Source organism: Parus major, chromosome 2 (genome assembly GCF_001522545.3).
Source record: "Parus major isolate Abel chromosome 2, Parus_major1.1, whole genome shotgun sequence".
Lineage (NCBI taxonomy): Eukaryota > Metazoa > Chordata > Aves > Passeriformes > Paridae > Parus > Parus major.
The window spans coordinates 136,029,931-136,053,599 of record NC_031769.1 but is presented as its reverse complement, the minus strand read 5'-3'; the positions used below and the strand labels follow the sequence as shown (position 1 = coordinate 136,053,599).

General features: G+C 37.6%; 1 protein-coding gene across 3 annotated transcripts in view; it reads left to right on the top strand.

Annotated features, from left to right (window-relative positions):
- The window catches only part of TRPS1 (transcriptional repressor GATA binding 1), a 175,758-nt gene extending 154,500 nt beyond the window's left edge, over positions 1 to 21,258 (top strand). For all 3 annotated transcript variants that reach the window (XM_015619592.3, XM_015619591.3, XM_015619593.3), the window contains 2 exons: positions 9,684 to 9,806; positions 14,908 to 21,258. In XM_015619592.3, coding sequence (XP_015475078.1) covers positions 9,684 to 9,806; positions 14,908 to 15,969 — 1,185 coding nt within the window. In that variant the 3' untranslated portion in view covers positions 15,970 to 21,258. The remainder of the gene's footprint in view (positions 1 to 9,683; positions 9,807 to 14,907) is intronic.
- Positions 21,259 to 23,669: the final 2,411 nt, after the last annotated feature.

The window sequence follows — 23,669 nt, the reverse complement described above, 5'->3', positions numbered from 1 at the left end:
ATAACTATGGTAATTGTGTGGTATGGGTTGGCAAATGTTGATTTTTCTGAATGGAAATCATTCTAGCAACAGCACGTAACAAGATCTGCAATAAGACTGCAGTCCTAAGTGTACTGAAAATAAAAGGTGGACATAGTCTGCTTTGTATCCTACTTTAGGAACAGCTTTCTCACAGGGACTGCATGAGACTCAAATTATAGTTATTACAGTTCCTGAACAAGTATAAGTATGTGAGCTATAGCTGCTCGTATGAAACATTTTCTCATTACATTTTTTCTTTAAATAAAATTAATGGTCCTAAGGGGAGTTTTTTTAAAGTACAAGTAACAGGTAAGTTTTACCTCACTGATTTTCACCAAGGAATAGACACCTAATTGACATTTCCTCCCTGAGTCTTGAAGACTTCTATGAAAGCTTCAGATCCTAATTCTGTAACTTTGAATTAAAAGTTATTCTTACAGTGTAGTTTCCAGATTTTGGGTGCAAATTTGGAAGGATGGATGTGATCAAAAGTCAGTGGGACTGAGGCTTCTAAGACTCTTAATGGCTTTTGAAATTTTTACCCCTGAGGAGCCTTTCCCCTGCTGATTTTGGCAGCCCTCAGCTAAAATCTACAAATGAGAGTTCCTCTTCTCAGATGCTGGCTTTCTGAGCTATTTTCTGTATAAATAGAGATCACGTGGGCTTTAATAAGGTCAGGGAATGTTTTTTAAATGTCTGTGATTTTTTTTTCCTCAAAACTTAATTTTGCCCATCTGATTTCTGTGGAAGTGGGAACAGATGCCAGAAGCTGAGAACTCCAGCAGCTTTGTGCTCACGCTTGCAGCAGAGCACTTGTGGGATTGGGACCCTCAATTACTATCACATGTAGATCTACATACTGGCTCGTAGCTGAGATCTGCAAAAGCAGTCTGCTGCTCCTGCCATGTCAAAGCCAGGCTGCTTAAGGAAATACGGATGGAGCTTTGCTCCAGTTTTGTCTGTTCATTTAATGAGTAAGATTACTTCATGAAAGAAGGGGTACGTGGAGTGCGTTCTTGAGCATAAATCCTCTGGTACTGGTGCCTAAATTTAAACACCTAATTCTGTGCTTAGGCACTATTGTAAATGACTTTTATCTCAGAAAGTCTGTTAGTTTATAGCAAAATCTGACTATTGTTTTAGATTCCCTGTTTGAGACAGCAAAGGTTGGGTAATTTTGCTTTGTGCCAAGAAGTAAAAGAGTCGGAAGCATTTCCAGTTTTCTCGATGTCACTTTCAGCATGCTTAGTTCTGAGGATACTACTTTCAGTTGCTAATCAGAAGAATAGTCTAATTTTGTACATTTTATACCATTTTATATTGTGTTTCTAATTTGAAACTAAAATGCAAGAGACTCATTAGGACTTAGTCTAAGAAAGGCTCTAAGAAAAGCTGAGTTTGTTTGGAAGCACATGGCATTTGGGAAGGAGCAGTGGTCTCTCTCTTTGCGAGCACTGAGGTTTCAAGCAGCCGTTCAGCATCAGAGCTCCTGCATGAATCTATTGCAGCAAAGTGCAAGCAGAGAAAGGTTATGGGGCCAGGATCACAGTTCCCAAACCAGACTCCCTCTATTCTGCTTGTGTACACTAATATGTCTACTTAACCATTTTTTGCAGATAATATTATTATTCCTAAATTAGATTTCTATTTTAATCTTGCTTTTTAGTGCTTCACATAAATACTGTTTTAAATTTGCCTTAGTGGTCTAAATCAAGCTGATTTAGAAAAGTGTGAAGTTGTTTATCCAGCAACTTAGGAATTTTTACGGCAGTACTTAAAAAGGATTGATAAAACCTATAGCAAGACTAACCCCATAATTCTGATGAAGATGCTGAAAGATGCTGCTGGCAGCTTTTTATTGTGTTAGAGAAACTGTGAAAAGATAACAGGACTCAAATTTAGGCAGACTTTAGTTTTAAGAGTTGTGAGCACCCCTCCACAAAGATAATGTGTTACCTTGAGCTGAGGTACTGAAGGAAAGGAGAAGAATGGTGCCTACTTGGAAGGGAAACAAAGACAATCAGGGCTTTCTTCTTGAGCAGCTGCAGCCAGTTCCACTAATGGAAGTGCAAGAGCAGAAACTGGCAGCACAAGGTATGCGTTCGTTTTTACAGATGGCAATGCAGACAAGTTGGTAATTGAGAAGGAAGTGGTGTACGTGAGCTGTTTGACGGGGGACAGCCCATTACAGTACTTTCCTGTGTAATTGACTCGGTGAGTTATTGGAGGCAGAATTTCTATTCCTCCTGAATAGGTTTCAGTTGCTGCAAAGTGACATCATTCTTGTGCGGGAAATGCAGGTCTCCAGGTTGCTTTTTGCTGTTTGCTATTGGTCTTAATAAAACCTTAAAAATAAATTTTTGGGTTGCCGCCGTGGAAGTATTTGTCATACTGCTGATACTTGGTGGCAAAATACACCAGAAGTGAGCTTATGCCATAGTGTGCTGGCTACACTGAGGCACTGGAAGAGATTTAATGGTGGTCACCTTGTGAAAATTGAAGGCTAAGACCATAAAAGTACATTATATCCAGTCAAAGACAGTTGAAGACAATTGCTTTATGGAAGATCATACTTTTTGTAAAATGATTAAATAAATATTTAGCTCTTTGTAAACCAGACTAACATACAGCTAATCAGAAAATATTTTGTTGTTGCTCATTACAAATGCCTCACATCATAAATAAGTTGTATAAATATATAAATAATACACATGAAAATAAATATGTGTATCTATTTAGTCTTTGTGTATGTATTTGGTCTGTCAGAAGATCACATACATTTTTAACACACTGTGTTTAAAAATTAACTGCCACTAACTGTGACAAGGAAATCTTCTCAGCAGAAGTTTTATTATTTCATATTTCTGCCACTGCAGATCTTGAGGGAGAAACTATGAAATTGCCTTCTATAACTGTTTGGATTGACAAGGAAATATGATTTGAACTACCTAATTTTCACTGATAAGTGCTGAAGTGAAGGAAAAATTAGTAAGTCATTGTAAAGTGTATAATGATTATTTAAGTGATTGTAAAGTTGCATATGGCTATCAACAGAAGAAGAAAGCGATGGTAAATTCCTGCCTGTGGAGCTCTGGCTCTGGCTCAAGGTGTTGTCCAAAGCCAGGTCCCTTCCTGCGCAGTGGGAAGGGTTTGGTCAGCTGTAACTTCAGGGAGGATGTAAAGGTGAGGAGGTGAGGGCGGGGAAGTGTTCCAACAGGTGATTTACTGGTGTCTTTTCATAGCTCTGTTTTCTTAATTTAGTAATTTATTTATATCAGTCACTGTTTTACTTCAATGCAAATCATCCTAAACCAGTATCTTACTTTACCATTCCTGCTCAATACAACACAAAAAGACTGTAGTTTGCTGCCTGATTTCGGGGGTGGAGTTGGGGGGTTTTTTTGAGTAGTGAATGCCACTATCTCTAAGGTAGCTTTACAAAAAAAACAGCTTCAAATGCTGGGACAAAATCTACTCATCTTCACTTCTGTTGCTGTTAAAAAAATAATTGCAGTTTACATGCACATTAAAATATTTACTCTCCCTAAGGGATCAAGGGTAGGATTCTGAAAGGCAGCGCTAGCAGTAATGTTTAATTTACTGTCTTGGTTTTTCCCTCTCTAAAGCCCCCCTGATTCTTCTCATTAAAAGTTTATGATACAGCATATATCATAAAAAGATGCTGTCACGATAGAGCCTTAAAAATTCCACTAAACTTTCTATATAAATTAAGTGTGTAATATTGACTTTCCTTTTTGGCATTTTTACTTTTTTTTTACCTTGTCTTTCCTAATGTCTTTCTTACGTGTCTTTCAAATACAGCTGTTTAATGCAATTGTTCTTGAAAATGTCTTAGATAAAGAGTCTGGATTTGGCACATTAAATTGACTTAGAGGCATCTGTTAACTCATACTTAAGGTTGAAAACAACTTCTACTTTAATACTCTGCTTTTTGTGTTTCAGTTTTTCACTTCTGGGACAAAAAATTGCTGTGTCTGGTGTATTCCTAAAAGCTGTTGAGTTTATAAAGGGAAGAAAACCCCAATAAGTTTCTTTTTAATTTAGACTTAGTTGCAGCAAAAGCAACTAAATTTTTAAAATGTGAAACTTCACAGAAACATAGTTGTGTCTGTTTTCACAGTAGAGAGAGAAAGCAGTTTTGATTAAAGACATTTAGAAAGGTCTGAGTGTCTTTGCAGCTCTAGGAAATGAGGTCTAAAAGATGCCTTTCCCATCTTAAACAGAAATCTAACATCCAGATGCTGTCTTGCTGCCTAGGTTTTAAACTTTAATTAATCTTTAATTAATCTAAACCTCACTAGAATTCAAGATATATCAAATACCTGCTTATATAAGGAGAACAAAGCAGGAATGATGTAGCAGGTGTGGAAGAAGAAACTCTTTCATACTTATGGCAGTGCAAATGCAACAAAGAGTGATGTGATCATGAGTGCATTATACTGTTTTTCTGTACTGTATGGTAGCAGCCCTATGATTAAAGGTGCAAGACCTGCTGCATACAATTGTTGCTCTCCACAGCAAGTCACCTGGCTCATACTGAGCATGCGTGCAGGTTTCCTGGAGTTCTCCTTTTTGACCTCCCGTGTTGCCAGAGAGGACCCAGAGCCGGCGTTCTGCCTTTTTTTCAGCAAGGCATGTGTGGTTATATTCCCCAACTTCATCTTTTGAAATAGGTCAGGCACATGCTTATTCTTGGGCAACACTTACGATTTCACTGCACCTCATGTTCTGGAGCCATGATTACAGTGTGCTCTGTTTCTGGCATATTAGGGAGGCCAGAGATGCTAAAATATCCACTCAGTCCTCATCATATCGTCGTTTTATGTCGGGGAAGTGAAAGTAATCAGCAATAAGACAACTTTTGTTCTGTTCTAAACCAAGAGGGTGATGTAAGAAAAATGCTTGGCTCCTGCTTGTGGAGCCTATTTGAGTTTCTAAAAGCATCTTCTGGCAGAAATTTTGAAAACAGGATGTATTTGGCACTAGAAGAGTGTCAGGCACTGTTGCTTAGTCTAGCTAGCTAAAAAGTCACAGTTCCTGAGCAGTGTTTTTGGCTGTGCTCTTACAGGATATATTTTGCTACATGAAGTTCCACTGAAAAATCCCTGAAAGTTCAGTATATTGTGAAATACCTTTTGTATAACATGGAGCATAGGTATTCTTTTGCATGGCTGCTAAGTTTGGATCATGTGAATAGTAGAGTCAATCCTTTAAAATCAAAAGCCGTTTATATGAAGAAGGGCCTGAGCCTGGCAAGACACCTGAGTGAATCACTTGTTATCATATTCTCTTCTGGTTTATTGCTTAGCAGAAAGGACTACTAATAGTTGCTTTCTTTCAATGAAGTATTGGTAACTAGTGAAAATCATCTAAGGAGTTAAAAAAAAAAATTAGGCATTTGGGCTTGACGCTCTATATACCAAGTTTCAGACTTGTTCAATTTGAAATGGTCAAGATATGAAACCATAAAAAATGTGAGTAAATACTCTGCATATCAAGGGTTGTTATGCAATTACATGCTTTCATCATGGTTCTTACTGAGGGAAACAGTTAATAGAGAGGTCTGCAAGACATATCCAGTGAATAATTACAAACTTTCATAACTTAGCTACATAAAAATAATAATCCACTTGTTCCTTTGCTACTACTAAAATACTAAAATGTGTGCATACTTTTTTTTCCCCAGAGCAAAGCCACTCTGACTCTAGATTTGTTAGAAAGTTATCTGAAAAACTTGAAATCTCCTCTCCCCCCCACCCCCCAGTTTGGCCAATCTCCAAATTACAAACAGCTGAACTGATTGAAATAAAGTTTTCAGTACCAAGAAAGAAAGAAAAAAAAAAAAACCAACAAACATCTGGGCTGACAAAAACCTATGCCAAGTTTCAGCCTAATGTGATTTGAGACAACTGTGATATTAAACGCCCGGACCTCGGAACTGGAATGGAAATAGAGACAGGCGCTTCTCTGCACTGGCCCCTTCAGGATTTGGGATTGTAATGTAGTGGCTGTAAGGCTCCAAATGATTAAAGGTTGACTGAGTAGATATGTATTTTAGTTATTTAGACCCTTTTGGCTTATTCTTCCAGGGATGTACATGACATTTTCATTGATAACTCCAGCTAGTGCTAGTGGCATTGGTCACAGACTGAAACCTTTTTATCTATTGCTCAGGCTCCCTTGTGACTAGTCATGTTACCTACCTCTGCTATGCTGATTTAAGAAATTAACTGTGGTAAGGAAAGCAGAAGTTCAGCATATTTCTTGAGAATGCTGATGGTGGTGCTTAGCAAAGCACTTGAGCCCATGGCTGGGTTTTGTGGGAGCTGTAGGCAATAGCTGCTGCACAGGTTTTGCTGGATTTGAGCTCACGTGCCTCTTTCTTTGCAAGACTACCCAGAAAAGCAGCAATATTGGCAAGTATTATTGACTAGTTCAAGTGATGAGTGTGCAAAACCAAACAGATCCATGCAGAACTGCCATCACTAATAGTAGAATTGATAATGAACATTTAGCAACAAAAAAATTTAAATCATTTCTGCTGACCAATAACTTAGAAAACTTGGTATATGGGAAGTAAATGCCTAGATTTTTGTTTTTCTTTTTAAGAAACTGTATTTCTTTAAGTTAATAGGATTACTACTTTATAGGCTTTTAAAAAAGCCCTCCATTTTTTTCTTGCAGACATCAACATTTCTGAGGTATATTTTGACAAGCAGATCCATTCTGTGGTTAGTAGCATCTGAGAGTCAAGAATCTTTAGTCCAAATCTGCCGCAGTTCTGCTTTGTGTCAGGAAATCCATTCTAAAGCTGGGTGTCCCCACTTTAAATAGTTTTTTCATAACCAATATGTTCAACAAAGTAGCAGCATTTACATTTTTTCAGAGGCATTTTTATTCCTCATTTATTAGTATATGTAAGCTATGTTGAAACACTTTGGTACTGAAATAATCAATGTTGATTATCCTGTAAGGTCCTTAAATAATAGACAAATAAGGAAAGGTAAAGAAAGATAAGATACAACACTTAAAACACTACAAATGATGGATTTACAAAGTTTGCATTAAATTTAGGGAAGGATGTTTAGCCGAACTACTTTCAATTTTAAACAGAGAAATAATTGTAAGTAGTGAATAAGCAGAGGTTTAGGACTTCAATACATACAGCTACTACTATGTATTTTGTAGGTTGCTGACAGCTGTAGTCATTATATGATTTCACTGCAACTAATACCCAATTAGAATCAGATCTTGTTTAAGAAAAGAGAGAAAAATGAGTTGCTTTTGTCAATATTTTGTAGATATACTATCTCCATTGCATTTAATGAAGACTTCTGTGTAACCTTATCTTCTGTCTCCCATCAGGTGTGTAGAAATCCAGCATACAAACTAGACTGCTCTCTCTATATTTTAGTAGTGTTTCATGAATTTGTAGAGGGTATTTCCCAAACTCAAGGAATACAAACAGAAATAAAGCAGTAGAAAGACTGATTCAGATTCAGACTCCACTTGGTTAATACACCACACCAAGAAACTGTAGGCCAGCAGAAAAGAAGCAGGAATGAAAAGGAACAGTTCTGCAGTTGTAGCTGAATCCTGGCCATATAAAGTCATTTCCGCCTGGAAACTTCTCACCCTCCAAGTGGACCAAATTGGAATTAGTCTAGTGAGGCTTTTACTGTACACTTATGGAAAATATTTCAGCAGCCAGGTAAAGCTGGTCAAGGCTATCCAGCCACAAAAAGAATTGGGACCTTCTATGTACTTGTAGATGAGCGCAGCGTTCCAGGGTGAGCTGCATCTTATGTGCACAACTAGTTAGATTTTTGCTGAAGGACATCAATTACCATGCAGTTGTCCTCTTGGCTACACTGAGAAAAATGTCATATACTACTGCATCTGATTTAAGAGACAAAGTAGGGGATGATGTAAGGGGGTTGAGAGAGAGATTATCTTGATGTCAATCTTGATTTTATTGTATCACTTTAAAGTATGCTCAACCTTTTTGGTGTTCAATCTGCTCTACAAATGAAATTGTGTTCTTGGTTTAAAAGGGCAATTGTTAGCCTGACTTTGTGCTCACTAAAAACATTTCCCCAATCTTGTTAAATTATTGCACTCATTTCAGATTTTTATGGCTGTGCAGCTTACCAGCCCTCATTTCTTTACGTTTCATTCATTTTCCTTGTATTGATGATTAATGGAGGATGTCGAACGTTAGAGTGAGCAGGCATCAGCAAATGCAAGATCATAATTAGTTTAGCTGACGAGGGCCTCTGATAGCACTTGCATCTGGATGGAAAAATTACCCTATAGGGAACTGGCTGCTCACCAGGTCTTTTTAGTGATACATTGTGAAACACCCGATGAATCAAATGCCCTTTCAATGCCAAGAAAGTGTTCCAGTCTTGAAGCCAAAATTATGTCTGCAGAAAGCTTTCCATTTGAAATGTATCAGAGTACAATTATAACCATTGTATTTTTTTGGCATGAACACCAGTCTTCCACAGTATGAACTAAAGTTAAATAAATTACTTAAATTTTATGAAACCCAGAAATTTTTACTTATAGTGTTAGTAATTTTTAATTTATAATAAAATTAGTTTTCACCCAGACTGTTTTCCATGTAGACACTCATTCTTATCTTACATGCTGAAGGTTTCTTCCTGATCCTTTTTTCCCTTTGCAAAAAGGGAACAGAGTTAAAATTTGGTCTTCTTCTCTGCAAAAAAATTCCATTTCCTGCTTATTAGTATTTGGGCCCACAAACATAGCCTGAGTTTTGTTTAAATGAGAAGTTTAATGAAATCATTACTCCATAGAAAAAATTTAATGAGCAATTCTCATAAACATGCCGACTTTTAAATATTCCTGGATCATTATGAAAGCTGATGAATGCACAGCTCAGTCTGGTTAAAATCAATTTGTATTTAGGCAAGCTGTAATGTGCCCTTCTTCGCCTGACTAAAATAAAATAAATAAATTTCTCTGTTGATGAGACAGTATTTTCTGGGGTTTCAAATGAAGTTCAGAAGAGGTCTCATTAAAGAATACTGTATTTTATTTGCTCATAGCAGGCTGCAGGTATATATGGTAGCTTATACTGATTTCAGAAATAAGTGTAAAAACTGGAACTGAATGTCATGTATTCAGTATAATCTCTGTTAAAGAAATTAGTATGACACAGGTTCAAACTGTAATTAATTGAACTGGTGGTGTTTCAGAATTCTTGTTACCAATCACACTTTAAATAAAGCTAGCTAAAAAGAAATAATCTGTTTTGAAACCAGGAGAGTTTACAATCTTCTGTCAGCTTCCAAGGTTTTGGGTTTTTTTCAGAATTTGCTGTTTAGAAACTATCATTAAATGCACAAAACCTGAAGTTCAAAAAGTTAAAGTTGTTATTCTGAAAAGGCTTTGGTGTTTCACACACCTCATCCATCACTCTGGGGTTAATTATAATGAAAATCAGTGGTGCCTATTAAGCACAATTGAACCTGACCTCATTATGGGCAGTGTGGTTTTATACTGTCATTGTTGCCAGTCTAGAGACAAAACTCCTGTGTTGATTTGTCCTAACTCCACAGCTCATGTGACTCACCTCTGACCTGTTTTTTTTCCCTTTTTCTTCCCTATTTCAGAGACGTAGAGGCTCGGGTGTTTTCTGTGCCAATTGCCTGACCACAAAGACCTCTCTCTGGCGAAAGAATGCAAATGGTGGATATGTATGCAACGCGTGTGGCCTCTACCAGAAGCTTCACTCGGTAGGAAGAACTTCCCGGTTTGTTCAGTAGGAAAAAGAGCTACACAGCTAAGCTGGGCAGCTGTGGTCTTGTCTGGTTGTGTGATTAGTACCACTCCCTGGCCTGCAGTTAATTTCCTAACAGGGTTTTGCAGAATGGTCACTTTGGGATCAGATGTGATTCATTATGAAACAGCCTGGGATGTTGTGAGTAGATGTGTTTGAGATCACCAGTGATGCATTTAATTATTCTGATACAAAATAAGGGTAAAATTATTTCTTTTCTGGGAATTCTTTTAAAAGGCATCTGATAGGTTGTGATGAAAGCTCTCTGAATTCTAGAGTCCTCATAATAAAAACCAAAATTCTTGAAATTAGACATCACATCTATATTAAAATATCTCTTGAAACAGCTTTTATATACTTTGAGATCTCTTACCTTCTTTATTCTTGACAGTAAATTTCCTGGAGATATAGGGTGGTGGGATTTTGTGTTCTTTTTCCTACAGTTGTTAAAGTCTGTTGGAAGACAAATAACAAGGAAGCTATTCACTTGAAGGCACTCATCACTTGGTGAGGGGAAGAGTCACCATCCCTCAGGATCAGTCAGGGAATAAATACTAATCATGATCTGTCTATATTGCTTTTCATCCTATTGACACTTGACTTGATCCTGAAAGATGTTGAATGCTCTGGTCCAGGTCCAGGAAAGCTATGCTGAAGTATTTCCTTGGATCAGTGCCAAAATGCTTGGAATCTTTTAGGTTAAGACCCACTGGTTAAATATTATCCTTGCTGCCTTTAATAGGCACACATAGGAGAGTCAGGTGACTAATTAATTAATTTTTACAACATTCCCATGAAATTAAAAAGTGTTACTTTTACTCAGAAATGGAAACCGAGGTAGTCTTTGGGAGTTTGCCAGGGCAATGTATCAGTTCAGGCTTAGAGCCTAACTCAGAAATAAATGTGGTCACTGAGAGTGTGCAGTTTTTTCAAGTTTTCCAGAAATTGAATTTGAGACCTAAGCTTCTCAATGGTCTTGTCTACTGCCCATACAATAATCCTGTTTACACAACATCCTGCCAAATCAGCTCACTTAATAAAACAAACAAACAAACAAAAAACAATTTTTAAAAGCAGCATGATCATCACCAGTCTGAAGGGTTGGCTCTGTTTACCACGTGTGTCACTCTGGGGTCACTCACTGTTTCTAAGGCCCAGATTAGCCCAGTCAGGCCAATAGTATCAAAGAAGATGGACTAATGTATGGTCTCTGGCCAGCATCTTGGCTGAGTCTTGCTCTAGGTATCATCTTCCTGGTCACCTCTCAAAGTTGTAGATAAAATATCTAACTTAAAGAAATTGATCAGTGGTGAACATCCACAAAGATTTTAAGAAGGACAGTTTGGCCTTTTAATTTGACATTTGAGTCTGGTTATTTGTAGAACTTCCATTTGCAGACTCCATTTTCCCATTTTTAAGTATACTTTTCACAGCTGTAGTGTTAGATCTTATCATGATTTTCAACATAACTTTTTGAATAGATAAGGTACAAGAAGCAGTTTTAAATTCAAGCACAACTTGGATCATCCTTATGAAGCAGTAGGAATGAACTAGTGCATTTCCAGCAACATTTATTAGAAACACAATGTCAAAGTTTATTTTATGCATCTCAAAAGCAAGAAGCTGGCTCTAAGCTCCACTTTTTAAGCATGGCAATAAGCTACTATTCAGTGGACTTCAACATTAATATCTTCAACTGAACTTCGACCAAATAAATGAAAAGAATTAAGCCTTACTCTGCTGTGGTATGATAGCAAGTCCTTTATAAGTAGGAGCCTGAAATAATCCAACAAATCTCTCCTTTGGGACACCTTTTGAGACAGTCCCATGCAAAGGGATGCTCTTTAGACTGACACCAGAAAGATGAGAGTTTCTTTTATCTGTCTGCCTGTCTGTTCATGAAAAATTGCAGTATGTGTCATGTATGGTTTTGAATTAAGGGGTCTAGGATAATGCAGTTATTAGGGAAATGTCCAAATCTATAAAAATTCACGTGAATAGAATTCCCTTCTGTAAGACTCTTCATCTAAATTATGCTACACAGCTGAGTAAAACTCACCTGTAGTAGTTTGCGTATTTCTTAGCTCCCTATTGACTGGATTATTACTATCTAGCACTACCATCCTCATTAACTCAAGCCTAAGGTCCCTTTTTCGCTCTGGTTTAATCAGAAGAAAAAAAATCTGTGATCTATCAGATACTGCTAGGTGAGAGTGACTGACAGATGTTAACATGGTAGTGATTTCTGCTATAAGTTACATTTCTATTTCTATGATACCCTTGAATAATTTTCAGCTGTTTTCAAAAATATTCCATCTATCTAAGGGATAGTTTATATTAAACTTGCCACATTTTTCACATTTTCTCTTTTAGTGCAGATAACTACACTAAGAAACTTGTAATTATAATCCAAGACTCTATTATTAAATAGTTTTAGTGAAAAAAATGCATCCTACTGCAAACATATACACAATATTCACATTTGCTCTCTCCTCAGAGTCATGAATTTGACCATTATTATTGTGGTGCTTCACCTCATATTTTAAATAGCTCGAACTTGGTCATGGAACACTATGTTTTGTTCCATGGTGATTCCTTGACAACATCCTTGGACTAATTCAGTGAGGAATTGCAGCATATTCTAGGATTAGTCTAGAGGAGGCTTCACTTTCCCATAGCATTTGAGAAATATAATCACAATAATTTACTGAAGCATTTGCTGAATTTTTGGGGGTTTAAGTTACTTATATTATTGGAGTGGGGAGATTGCCAGTTCATGGTAGAAATATCTGTGATCATCTTCAATATATTATGTCTAACATAATTAAGGATCTGACATAGTCCATTTTAAAAGTAAAGTTCTGGTAATGTTCCCACTATATTCTAAATTTAATACCCTACTGAAAATCAAGAAGTGACCTTAAACTTTTCTATTTGCCTTGGTTGTACCCAAATACAGGATATTTTTATCTGCACCTTACTACCATGAATAAGGAAAATGAGTATATTTACACCACTAAACAGTACATTTTAGTCATCTAAAGGCTGGTTTAATCAGATAAGCACAGCAAGCTGAAGAATTTTTAAGTTGAACTTAGAATACCTTTGAACAGCTGGAGTCTCAAGTAAGTGTATGAGGGTCCCTAATCTCAGGTAGGAAGATAATTTTTTCAACTACTCCCATAATCAGACTTCCTACCTGTAGCATGAAGAGTGAGACTAAAAGTATTTCTAAATTTTGGAGGGTTATCTGGAAGCTACATAGAAAAGGTCTGTAGTGTTTAACATTTAATAATGGCAGCAGCAACATTATAAGATCTCACACAGCATCTGAGTTACAATTGTCATAAAAAGGCAAGAAAATAGCCTTGCCTTTTATTATAAGGTCTTAGTATATCCCTATGCATATTAATTGGCTAGTGATGGTGCAAACTATAATCTATCTGAATAAAATTTACATTAAAAATATTGTAATTTTTTTAAACACAGTTTTGTCTCAGCTTTGATCTGTGTGAGGAGGTTGGTTCAGGTGCTGTTTTCTGGCAAGTTTAAATTTCTCTTATTAAAAATCTACATCAAAGTGTGTATATACTTCTGATTCAGCATTTTAATAAAAAGTAAAATCTTAAAAACTAGCTGCACTGTCTAAAATGTAGTTAACCATTAAGAGTAGGCCAACTGCAGAAAAAGAAATACGTGAAAGGAGAGGAATACGGCAACTCAAGAGAGAGACTAAATCTCTACAAATAATAGAATGGGTGCTCTTCCAGCTCTGGATGTTTTCATATTAGCTTGAAGTTATGAATATATTTAAAAATTTAGTTACATTCAAGGTACCGATTACTTTGGATATTGACTGTAAGCCAAAATTAAATCTGCTTTTTAAAACAATGTTAAAATCTCTAAATAAACATATAAGTGGAATACTGGGGCGGGGGGCACTTCTCTGGCCTCCAACCAAAACAGGATTATGTGCCTTTGGGAAGCAGCTGCCAACACACCAAACTGAATGACTTTTAGGCAGTTTTTTTTGCTCTACCGTCTGCTCAGTAGAGAAACATACTGCTGGTGGAGTACTATTTTTCATTCAGATACTATTGCTTTTCTCTTGGGGAGCCTTTAAAGGAAGCCTAACTGCTGTCCTTACTTGTACCATTTTTTTGTTTTCCACACAAAGGTATTTTCATTTCTTCTCTAAACAGGCCACTTCACATGAGCTGATGTGGGATAGTGGCAAATGGAAACCGAAGCCCTCACTTGGGTCCTTTCCTCTGCCTCTTTGTGATGCTTATTTCTTTACAGATCCCTTTTCCCCTATCTTCAGGGGATGCCTTCTCTCCCTCATGACTTAGTAGCACATCAGTAACACTTAGAAAGCAATGCAGTTGGTGAAGGAGGGGCAGTTGAACCAAAGCAGAGGTAGATCTTTTGGTGCATAGCTTCCCTGGGCTTTCTTCCCCTCATAGTCCCTTTCCAGGCACCATCATCCTACTCAGCACACAGTGGACCTGCAGCCCTTTTGCTATGTGACAGCAATGGTGCTCAGCAAGCCCTGTGTGTGCTTGTGTTTTCTGTCCATGTCAGGGCAGGGTGAGTATGAAGGTAAGTTCACTGCTCAGTTCTCGTCCCAGTGGGACCTGTGCAAACCCCTGCCCGAGAGCAGCTCTGGGGACACGGTGCATAGAACAACATGAGTGCATAGGGTCTTGCACCTCCCACCTCAGCACCCACTTTCAACATGTCTCTCCCAGAAATTTTTAGGAGTTAGAGGTAATAAATAGTTTGACAGCTTGGATTCTTCATGCCTTTTTAAGTAAATAGGTACAGGATGTCTAAGATGGTTGACTCAGGTTGATAGAACAAGCCATTTTATAGTTTACTTTCAGCATAAGGGGCCATGAACCAGCATTTGGATTGAAATTTGGTCATTCCTATAGCACTGTTGTAATACAGCTCTTCACAAAAGAAAAGATAAATTTGCATGCGCCTTGTCTCACATATTTGTTTAATGTGTCTTTCTTTTTCCCTTTTGTTCATTCTCTGTGTGTTCCATGCAGACTCCCAGGCCTTTAAACATCATTAAACAGAACAATGGTGAACAGATCATTAGGAGACGAACAAGAAAGCGCCTTAACCCGGAGGCACTTCAGGCTGAGCAGCTAAACAAACAGCAGAGGGGTAGCAGTGAGGAGCAAGTCAATGGAAGCCCCTTAGAGAGGAGGTCAGAGGATCATTTACCTGAAGGTCATCAGAGAGAAATTCAGCTTCCCAGCCTCAGTAAATACGAGGCCCCAGGTTCATTGACTAAAAGCCATTCTGCTCAGCAGCCAATATTGGTCAGCCAAACTCTGGATATTCACAAAAGGATGCAACCTTTGCACATTCAGATAAAAAGTCCTCAGGAAAGTACTGGAGACCCAGGAAACAGTTCATCAATATCAGAAGGGAAAGGAAGCTCAGAGAGAGGCAGCCCAATAGAAAAATACATGAGACCTGTGAAACACCCAAACTATTCTCCACCTGGAAGCCCTATTGAAAAATACCAGTACCCACTTTTTGGACTTCCGTTTGTACACAATGACTTTCAGAGTGAAGCTGACTGGCTGAGATTCTGGAGTAAATATAAGCTGTCTGTTCCTGGGAATCCACACTACTTGAGTCATGTGCCTGGCCTACCAAATCCTTGCCAAAACTATGTGCCTTATCCCACCTTTAATCTGCCTCCTCATTTTTCAGCTGTCGGATCAGACAATGACATTCCTCTAGATTTGGCGATAAAGCATTCCAGACCTGGGCCAACTGCAAATGGTGCCTCCAAGGAAAAGAGTAAGGCACCACCAAATGTAAAAAATGAAGGTCCCTTGAATGTAGTAAAAACAGAGAAAGTTGATAGAAGTACTCAAGATGAACTTTCTACCAAGTGTGTGCACTGTGGCATTGTCTTTCTGGATGAAGTGATGTATGCATTGCATATGAGTTGCCACGGTGACAGTGGACCTTTCCAGTGCAGCATATGCCAGCATCTTTGCACGGACAAGTATGACTTCACAACTCACATCCAGAGGGGCCTACACAGGAACAATGCACAAGCTGAAAAGAATGGAAAACCTAAAGAGTAAACCTTAGCACTTAGCACAATTAAACAGAAATAGGTTTCCTTGATGGGAATTCAATAGCTTGTAATGTCTTGTGAAGACCTATAAAGCACTTCATATAGAGAGCATGCCTTATCCAATATTAAATCCCTTGTTATTTTCTTTTTTTTTCTTTTTCTTCTTAATTTTTTCTGGTTTTGTTTTCTTTTTTTTTTTTACATTTTCTTTTTTTTTTCTTTTTTTTTTTCTTTTAAATGAGTGGGTTACCAAGAAAAAAGAACAGTTGGATGGTGGCCAGAAGGGGAGGAAGATAATTCAGTGGGACATGGCCCACCAAAGCTAGCCAGAATGCAGTGAATCATGCCGAATAACCTTGAGAAAATTTTACTGGACAATTTATACCTTTGCTGTTGTGTAAGAGACATAACTGGCAAGAGTGCAAAGATGTGTATATGTATATACTGCTGCAGGGGTGTAGTGAACATATGCACATTGTATATAAGAACTAGACATGTTAAATATACAGATGTTAAAAAGTCATTTTCTTTTCTTTAATTTGGGCAAATTTCTGCCCTACAACATGCCTTAGGATCACATTGTCCTCAGAGCTTTGGCAGCAGTGTCATCTATGTGTTTCTCAGACTCAGCTGATTTTTAGCTACCATTTTATCACTACATTCTTTCTGGCACACTTTAGTCTAGGAAAACCATTTTGCGCAAGTGAATTCTCTAATACAGAAGCCACACTCCAGGTTTAATTTGCATAGAATAAGGTAACCTGCTGTATTTTATTTTAATATATTTTTAATATATTACATTTCTAAACCTTAAAGTCTAAGGTTACTTCTCCACAGGCTTAACATTGCTATACATACCAGTCAATCCCTTCAGTAGACTTATACCAGCTTTTGCTAAGTAGCATTAAATGTCTTCATAGTACTTTTTAATACATAAAGCTTTTTAAAAACTATCCATGAAGGGAAAGCTCCTCAGCATAACTGCTCAGGGAAATAGGGCTAAATAACTAAATATTAAATAATTGGTTAAAGGTGCTGTTAGACGAGCCTCCATGCTTGCTACAAGGGTGTACAAGAACTGACTTTAATCATTTTCATTATAGTGTCCCAACCAGTAGTTTATTATTTTGCCACAGGGATGTAGAAGATATTACAAGCTACTGGATGCACTGTCAGATTAACTTATTTCATTAAAGAAGTTGGGAGAACAAATAGAAAAAAAACCTTATTTTTCTAGTAAATATTAATGTATTACATTTCAAATAATGGTGCCTGACATATTGAATAATTATTTTCTACAGTGTACGTATGCAACAAAGATATTCCATCATGCATTAGAGTCAGTTCTGGCTCTGCCTCGCTGTTTACATTTGCAAATGTAGCAAACAAGGTAATGAAGCAACTATTTCTATTGCAGTAGGTATCTTTTTTTCTGTGTGTGTGCATTAAAGTTGTAAACGATAACATGAAATGAATGAAATTTGTTGATATTAATGGTATGAAAAATAAGAAGGAAATGAAAATATTTTTATGCCTACTTAGGAAAAAAGGGTAGCACTATTCATTCCAAGTACTTTTGTATTCTTAAGCTCTTAACTCACATTGTTATGCTTAAAATGATAAACATATATCCTCTTTTTATTGCTTTGTCTGTGTTTCAGAAGAAACATTTCAGAAATTATTTTGATAAGTGCTGTTTGACGATGCAGCACTGATATTTTATTGCATTCTGTAGTAGCATTGCACTCCATTTTTACAATATTATGCAGTTGCTTTTTTGTTTTGTTTGGGTTTGTTTCTTTTTCGCAGTGCAGGGTCTTAGTTCCTTATGGTTGGATGGCAGGTGTAGCTCAACTGGTTCATGAATGTTGCAGCGAATGAAGTTTAAAATGTCTTTCTGATATTATGTTGTCTTTTATTTCTCCATTCATGCATTTTATTTTTTAAAATGTTCTATAAAAATATCTCTGGACTCAAAGTCCTCTCTTGAGATTATATGTAAAGGGTCCTATTCTGATCTCACTTAACATGCCGCCTTTCTCAGATTTTCATGTAATTGAACTAAAGCATCATAAAGAAAAAAAAAAAAAAGTTCTTGTATTTAACTTACCTGAGTCTCACCACTCTCCCTTCTAGTATTTGGTGCACTTATTAAGATACTTAACCAGATAAATAGGGAGGTGGAAAATAAAAGGAGAGGTGATAGGAAATTTCTTATAGGGGTTGGCAAAAGGAAAACCAGGAGGGAACTGGCCTAAACATTCAGCACTTTGATAGTCTTTTGAGAAATAATGTGCCTAAAGCAGCTGGCAACAAATATCACCAAGCGTGAGAGGCACTTACACAGTTGATCACCAAAGGTCTCACTGACCTTGGCAGTATTTAGGTGTTATATTTTCACAGAGGTGAAACATTATTGCACAGTTTCTCTGATTTGTTAGGCACAGACAGGCTATTGTTCAGCATTAGGCTGCATTCCTTCCTGCTCCACCCATTGCTTCTTTACTGGTGAGCAGCATATGGAACGTCCCACTCAATCTGCTGTGGTTGAGTTCTGTAACCCTTCAGTAGTGTTCTAGGTTAGCAAAGGATGTTGGGCCACATTCTTCTTCTTCTTCTATTTTTTAGATGAATCTCCAGCTTGATACCAGTGACAAAGTCTGGTTATGTTTTTACTGTTGTTCTCCAGTAATAAGTTCTGACTTGGTTTTTGTGGATTTATTTTTGTTGGGTATTTTCTGTTTCTTTTTTTTTTTTTTCTGTGGGGACTGAAATAGATTGCCCTCGTTTCGTTACGTCAGGGTCCAGTGTGTGTCCTTTTCAGCTTTTCCAAGGAAGATGTTATACTCAGCAAGCAGTGATTTTTATCTGCTTCAAAGGTAGCTGCCTGCCGACCTTCAGTAGTTACTGGTTCGACTTACTTCACTTAAGACCCACCAGTTCCTCTGGCTTCTTCATTGACAGAAGCTGCATCTTCATGGCAAAATATTTTAGAGGGACATGTGCATTGTAAGACTTGAGCACTACCCTGAACTTCATAACACTTCTTGCTAAACTCAGAAGCAGAGGCAAATTAACAGGAAATACACATATCAGGGTTTGGGGATGAGGAGAAATGAAATCTTATGAGTGCAAAGAACAAGACAGAGTTTTGAGTGTTACTATTGCACACCTAGATGGTGCAAATAAAATTTGAAAAAACATTCATTGTTCTTGCCATGACATATTGAGATGTTCTAAGATTTCTGCTTTATAAGAAATGGGATTTTGCTGTAGCCTGTTCTCTTTGATCGGGATAGGGGGAGCACAGTTTTGTTTCTTAACAAAAGAGAGGTGACTCCATCCATCTTCCAGACCCCCTCACAATGGGTACTAATAAGAAAAAAAAAATAAATCCTGACACTGGAAAAGAATAATCTCATTTAATAACTTTCAGATGGAAACCAATGTTAGCACACACAAGTAATTACTGCACCCACTGTGTTTCAACCAACTTACAGCACTAAAAATTGAACTTTCAAAGGATCAGTCTTTGTTCTCAATTTGTCAGCTTCAAGGTGGTGAACTTCTCTTGCTAAAGAAATGGTAGTTTAAGATCTTAAAACGTGTCCCTGATTGGACAACCAAATAAGTATATGTTTAAAAATGAGAGGATTTGTGGTGCCTGTCACTAATCAGATTGTGGAACAGGCACAATGTTTCCAGTAACTCTCTGTATAGATGGAGCCATCCTGTGACATCATCTGCAAACCAGATTGTCTCCAAGCTGTCACTTCATGGCTGCTGCCCCCTCAATGCTGCAGGAGATGAAGATGTTTCAGAGCACAGTTTCTGTTCAGGTGCTAAACTTAGAGTACTTTCCAAAAGGTACTTTGCACCTAATTGCCACTGTGCTGATGAAGCTCTTCCCGTAATTTTTCATGGACTATCCAGAAAGGGGGAAAGACACTGGATGCACATATCTTGGTTTTGCCTAAAAAAGGCACTATTGTCTATTGTGACACTTTTAAAGAGAGAAAAAATTGAGACATCTCAAAAGTTTGAGACACACTGTGTACAACAGATTATTTTTTTGCAGTTAGAGGGGCAGCAGGACAAGTGACTGATGCTAATTGTATACAGTGCTGAAACATAGTGATTGTGCAATGGGAAAAACTGATTTGGCAACTGTGGATTAGTACTCAGTTCAGGGACAGACTTTCAAGTCCACCCTTGGACTGGACACTGTTGTTTTGTAGTCATAACTACTTGCTTTATGTGCTAAGGATGTTGTCTACCATCTGCTTTTTTGCCCAGTATGTCCAAATATATTCTCATTTTTGCTCCTGTATTGATTTTTCTTGGCTGACTTAACATGCTAATTCCTAATACTGGTCAGGAAAAGCCAAGGAGATTAGAAGGTCGCTTCTGTGCAGCCAGAAGGGTAGATATATTTCCTTCTGCTTCTGTGGAGACAGTTATGCTTGGCAAAGAGCAGTGAGTAATTTGTCAGCATATCCCAAATGTGATAGATAAGTGAGAAATCCCTTCTAAACTTTTCTCTAAAGTTAAGATGGGCCAAGTAAAATTATTTACTTAATTTTTCTCACCTCAGAATAGGATTCTTCACTACCCTCTTCTTCACAGTTTTTATTTCATTCAGCCAGCTCTGGAAAGCTGGCAGTTGGGGAGATGCTACCTGTATTCTGATCACACACACCCCAATTTACTTTAAGAGGATAAAAGACAATAATTAAATGGCTGACAGCCAGATAAATACCAGTTTCATTTGATTCTTTGTTACACTTGGTAAAATTCCTTTACTAGGAAAGTAAAACTACACTTCATAAAGTAAAAACATCATAACAACTATCACAGTTTTCCATTCCTATCATTTTGGCCTCTGAGCTCTGTGTAGGAGAACAGGAGAAAAGGAAACATCTCAAAATGCCATTGTAAATTTAGCTTATAGAAAATTCACCAGCAGGAAAAAATAAAAATAAAAAAATAAAAAAAAAATTACTTCATAAAGAATGACTTCATGTTGCTAAAAACCATCATTAAACTTGTAGCCCTGATTTGACTCTAGAATGCTGGCTCTTAATGTTTTGTCCTTACAACACATGGATGTGTTTTTTGTTCTGTTTTGTTTCGGGTTTTTTTTGTTTTGTTTTGTTTTTTGGTTTTCATAGTGCATGTTCATTTCTACTCACAAACATGTTCTTGGTGTATTTCTTATGCAAACAATCTTCAGGCAGCAAAGATGTCTGTTACATCTAAACTTGAATAATAAAGTTTTACCACCAGTTATAAATCAGATCTCTGTCGTTGTTTCTGGGGAGAAAGTAATGTCATAGTGTCACTACACCATAGTGGGTTTGGGGAGGAGAACAATTTGGAGTCGAGCTGCCCTGGGAGCACGATGGGGCCTGACAGCATCTCTGAGTAATGGCTGGTGATTATGGCTGAAAGGCAAAGGCAGCATTGCTCAAACAGGAAAGGCGTGAAAAGGGAAGAGCTCCTTCAAAAACACATTAGTCCTGTCACAGTCTTTCTGTACTAAGGGCTCTAGATGTGATCCAAATTTCATTCAAGTTAATGACAGGATTTGAGTGAAAGTCTCTTTCAATGGAGTCTAACGTTTTTCAGTACTCCATCATCCTGGCATGACATTACCGGTTTTATTCTCCCGCCCCAAGGAAGTACTGCAACAATTTGGAGAAATTATGAAAGAAAGGCTGATACTGAAATGTGATCAGCTAGGGTCACCAGGTCTGTTCCTCATACAAAGTTTATGATGGTCTTGAAACAATTCCTGATACTCAGGACAGTGGTTTCACATCATGCCCGCTGCTCTTCCATGGGAGAATGGGATCCTGCTGGCTCCCATCACACAGGTTATTGACCCAGTGGTGACTCAAGAACAGAGAATACCACCTACAATGTTGCTGCCACCACTTCCTTCAGCAACCTTGGAGGTTTCCTCAGAGATCCCAAGCAAAGCACTGACCAAATCAGCTCAGCCTGGCATTTCTGTTCAGATGAGCTAACAGATCTGGGTGGTATGGCTCCCAGCCATCATTTCCATTATGCTGTAACTTCCTTTCTCCATAGGTTTTGTATCATCTCCATGGTTGAGAGCTTGTTCAGTCTCATACAGAATATTGTTTTAAACTAATACAAAATGGTAAAGTCTGTTTATGATGGTAGAAATGTTCTAGAGCTTAATTGTAAGAGCACCATGCCAAAAATAACTTCTATGACTCATTTTTCCAATGAATTCAGATGTAAAACCTTATGCATTTTCAGTCTCTTTAATTTCCTGACATTAAATAAAAATAATAACTGCAACAAAGAAAAGAAAAGCTTTCATATATGAGGAGAAGCAGTTCTGGAGACATCAACTATGCATTTTGAAAAAGATGCTACATGCAAAAGCTGGCCAGTATGCATTGTGTAAGACTATAAAAATGACATGTTCTGTTTTAACATCTTTTGAGATTAACAAGATTTAATCCAAATTTCTGTTATAACTATAAAACTATCCCTGACCAATGCAGTATGTCTTTAATCAGAGCTCAAAACAGTGTTTAATAGTGCACATCTATCTCCAGATACTTAAGTGAGCTCATAATTGTAGGAGCTGAAGACATCAAATGTTCCTTTGTGGTTTCACTATTTGTATAGTCTACTTGCATTGTTAATGCTTTCCTCTTACAGCATCAGCTACACATATAAGCAGCTCATATAAGTGCACACTAACAGAGTTATCAGTCTTAATATACTATTATAAGGCTTAACTTTTGGCCAAAAATCTAGGGACTTCTTGTTCTAGCAGCAGTGTCCTTGTTTATTTCCTTTTAAATTTTAACTGCTGTCATATCTTGACGTAGGTCAAAACTCTGTTGTCCCTAATACAGCCAGCCTGAGAATATAAAAGAGAATGCATCTGCTAGTAGCCGGTCCTCACCCTAATCCAATGAGATTTATAAATGTATGAAGTTTAAATTAAAAAAGTAAGTAAATAAATATCAGAACAGGTGCTAATGCAAAAGAAAACAGACAGAATGAATAAGCAGGGTGCTTCGTTCTATATGGAGGGGAAGTGGGGTTCTTTTGAGAGTATTCTATTATTAGAAATGGCCTAGTTTTCTTACAACCTTATTCATTATAAATCACAAACAAGCCTGTCTTTATAAGATTGTTGACAGTGGGGATATAAAATCAAGAATCTCAGTGGAAGTCTACCCTGGAAGTTTAACTGTGATGGGCAATTAGGCTGGGCAGTGGGGACACCTGAAACCTGATGGAGGGAGAGTTTGTAGTGACACCAGCTTCCTTTGATTTCCATGAAGGGTCTGACTAATCCTTGTGTGCAGAACAAGAGTGCCAGTGGGTCCTTGCTGTAAAGGAAAGTGTCTCCTACGCATCCAAAGGAATAGAAGTGTCTTTCACACAATGTGGATGCAGTGTCAGTGGAACTGTCTGATTCAGCTCCAAATGCTACCGTGGAACTGACAGCTTAATGTTGAGATTGATACAGTGACAGTTGTGCCACCCACCTCCAAACAGCTCCATCAGTGCTGGTACCGTGTCAGAGGAGTTGGACAGAGAAGAAATATGACCATTTAAAAGAATAGGAAAGAAATACATTTTACAAAACCAAAAAACCTTTGGTTACGACACTCTGTAAAGATGATGGTTTAAATATGCCACAGATGAGCTGCT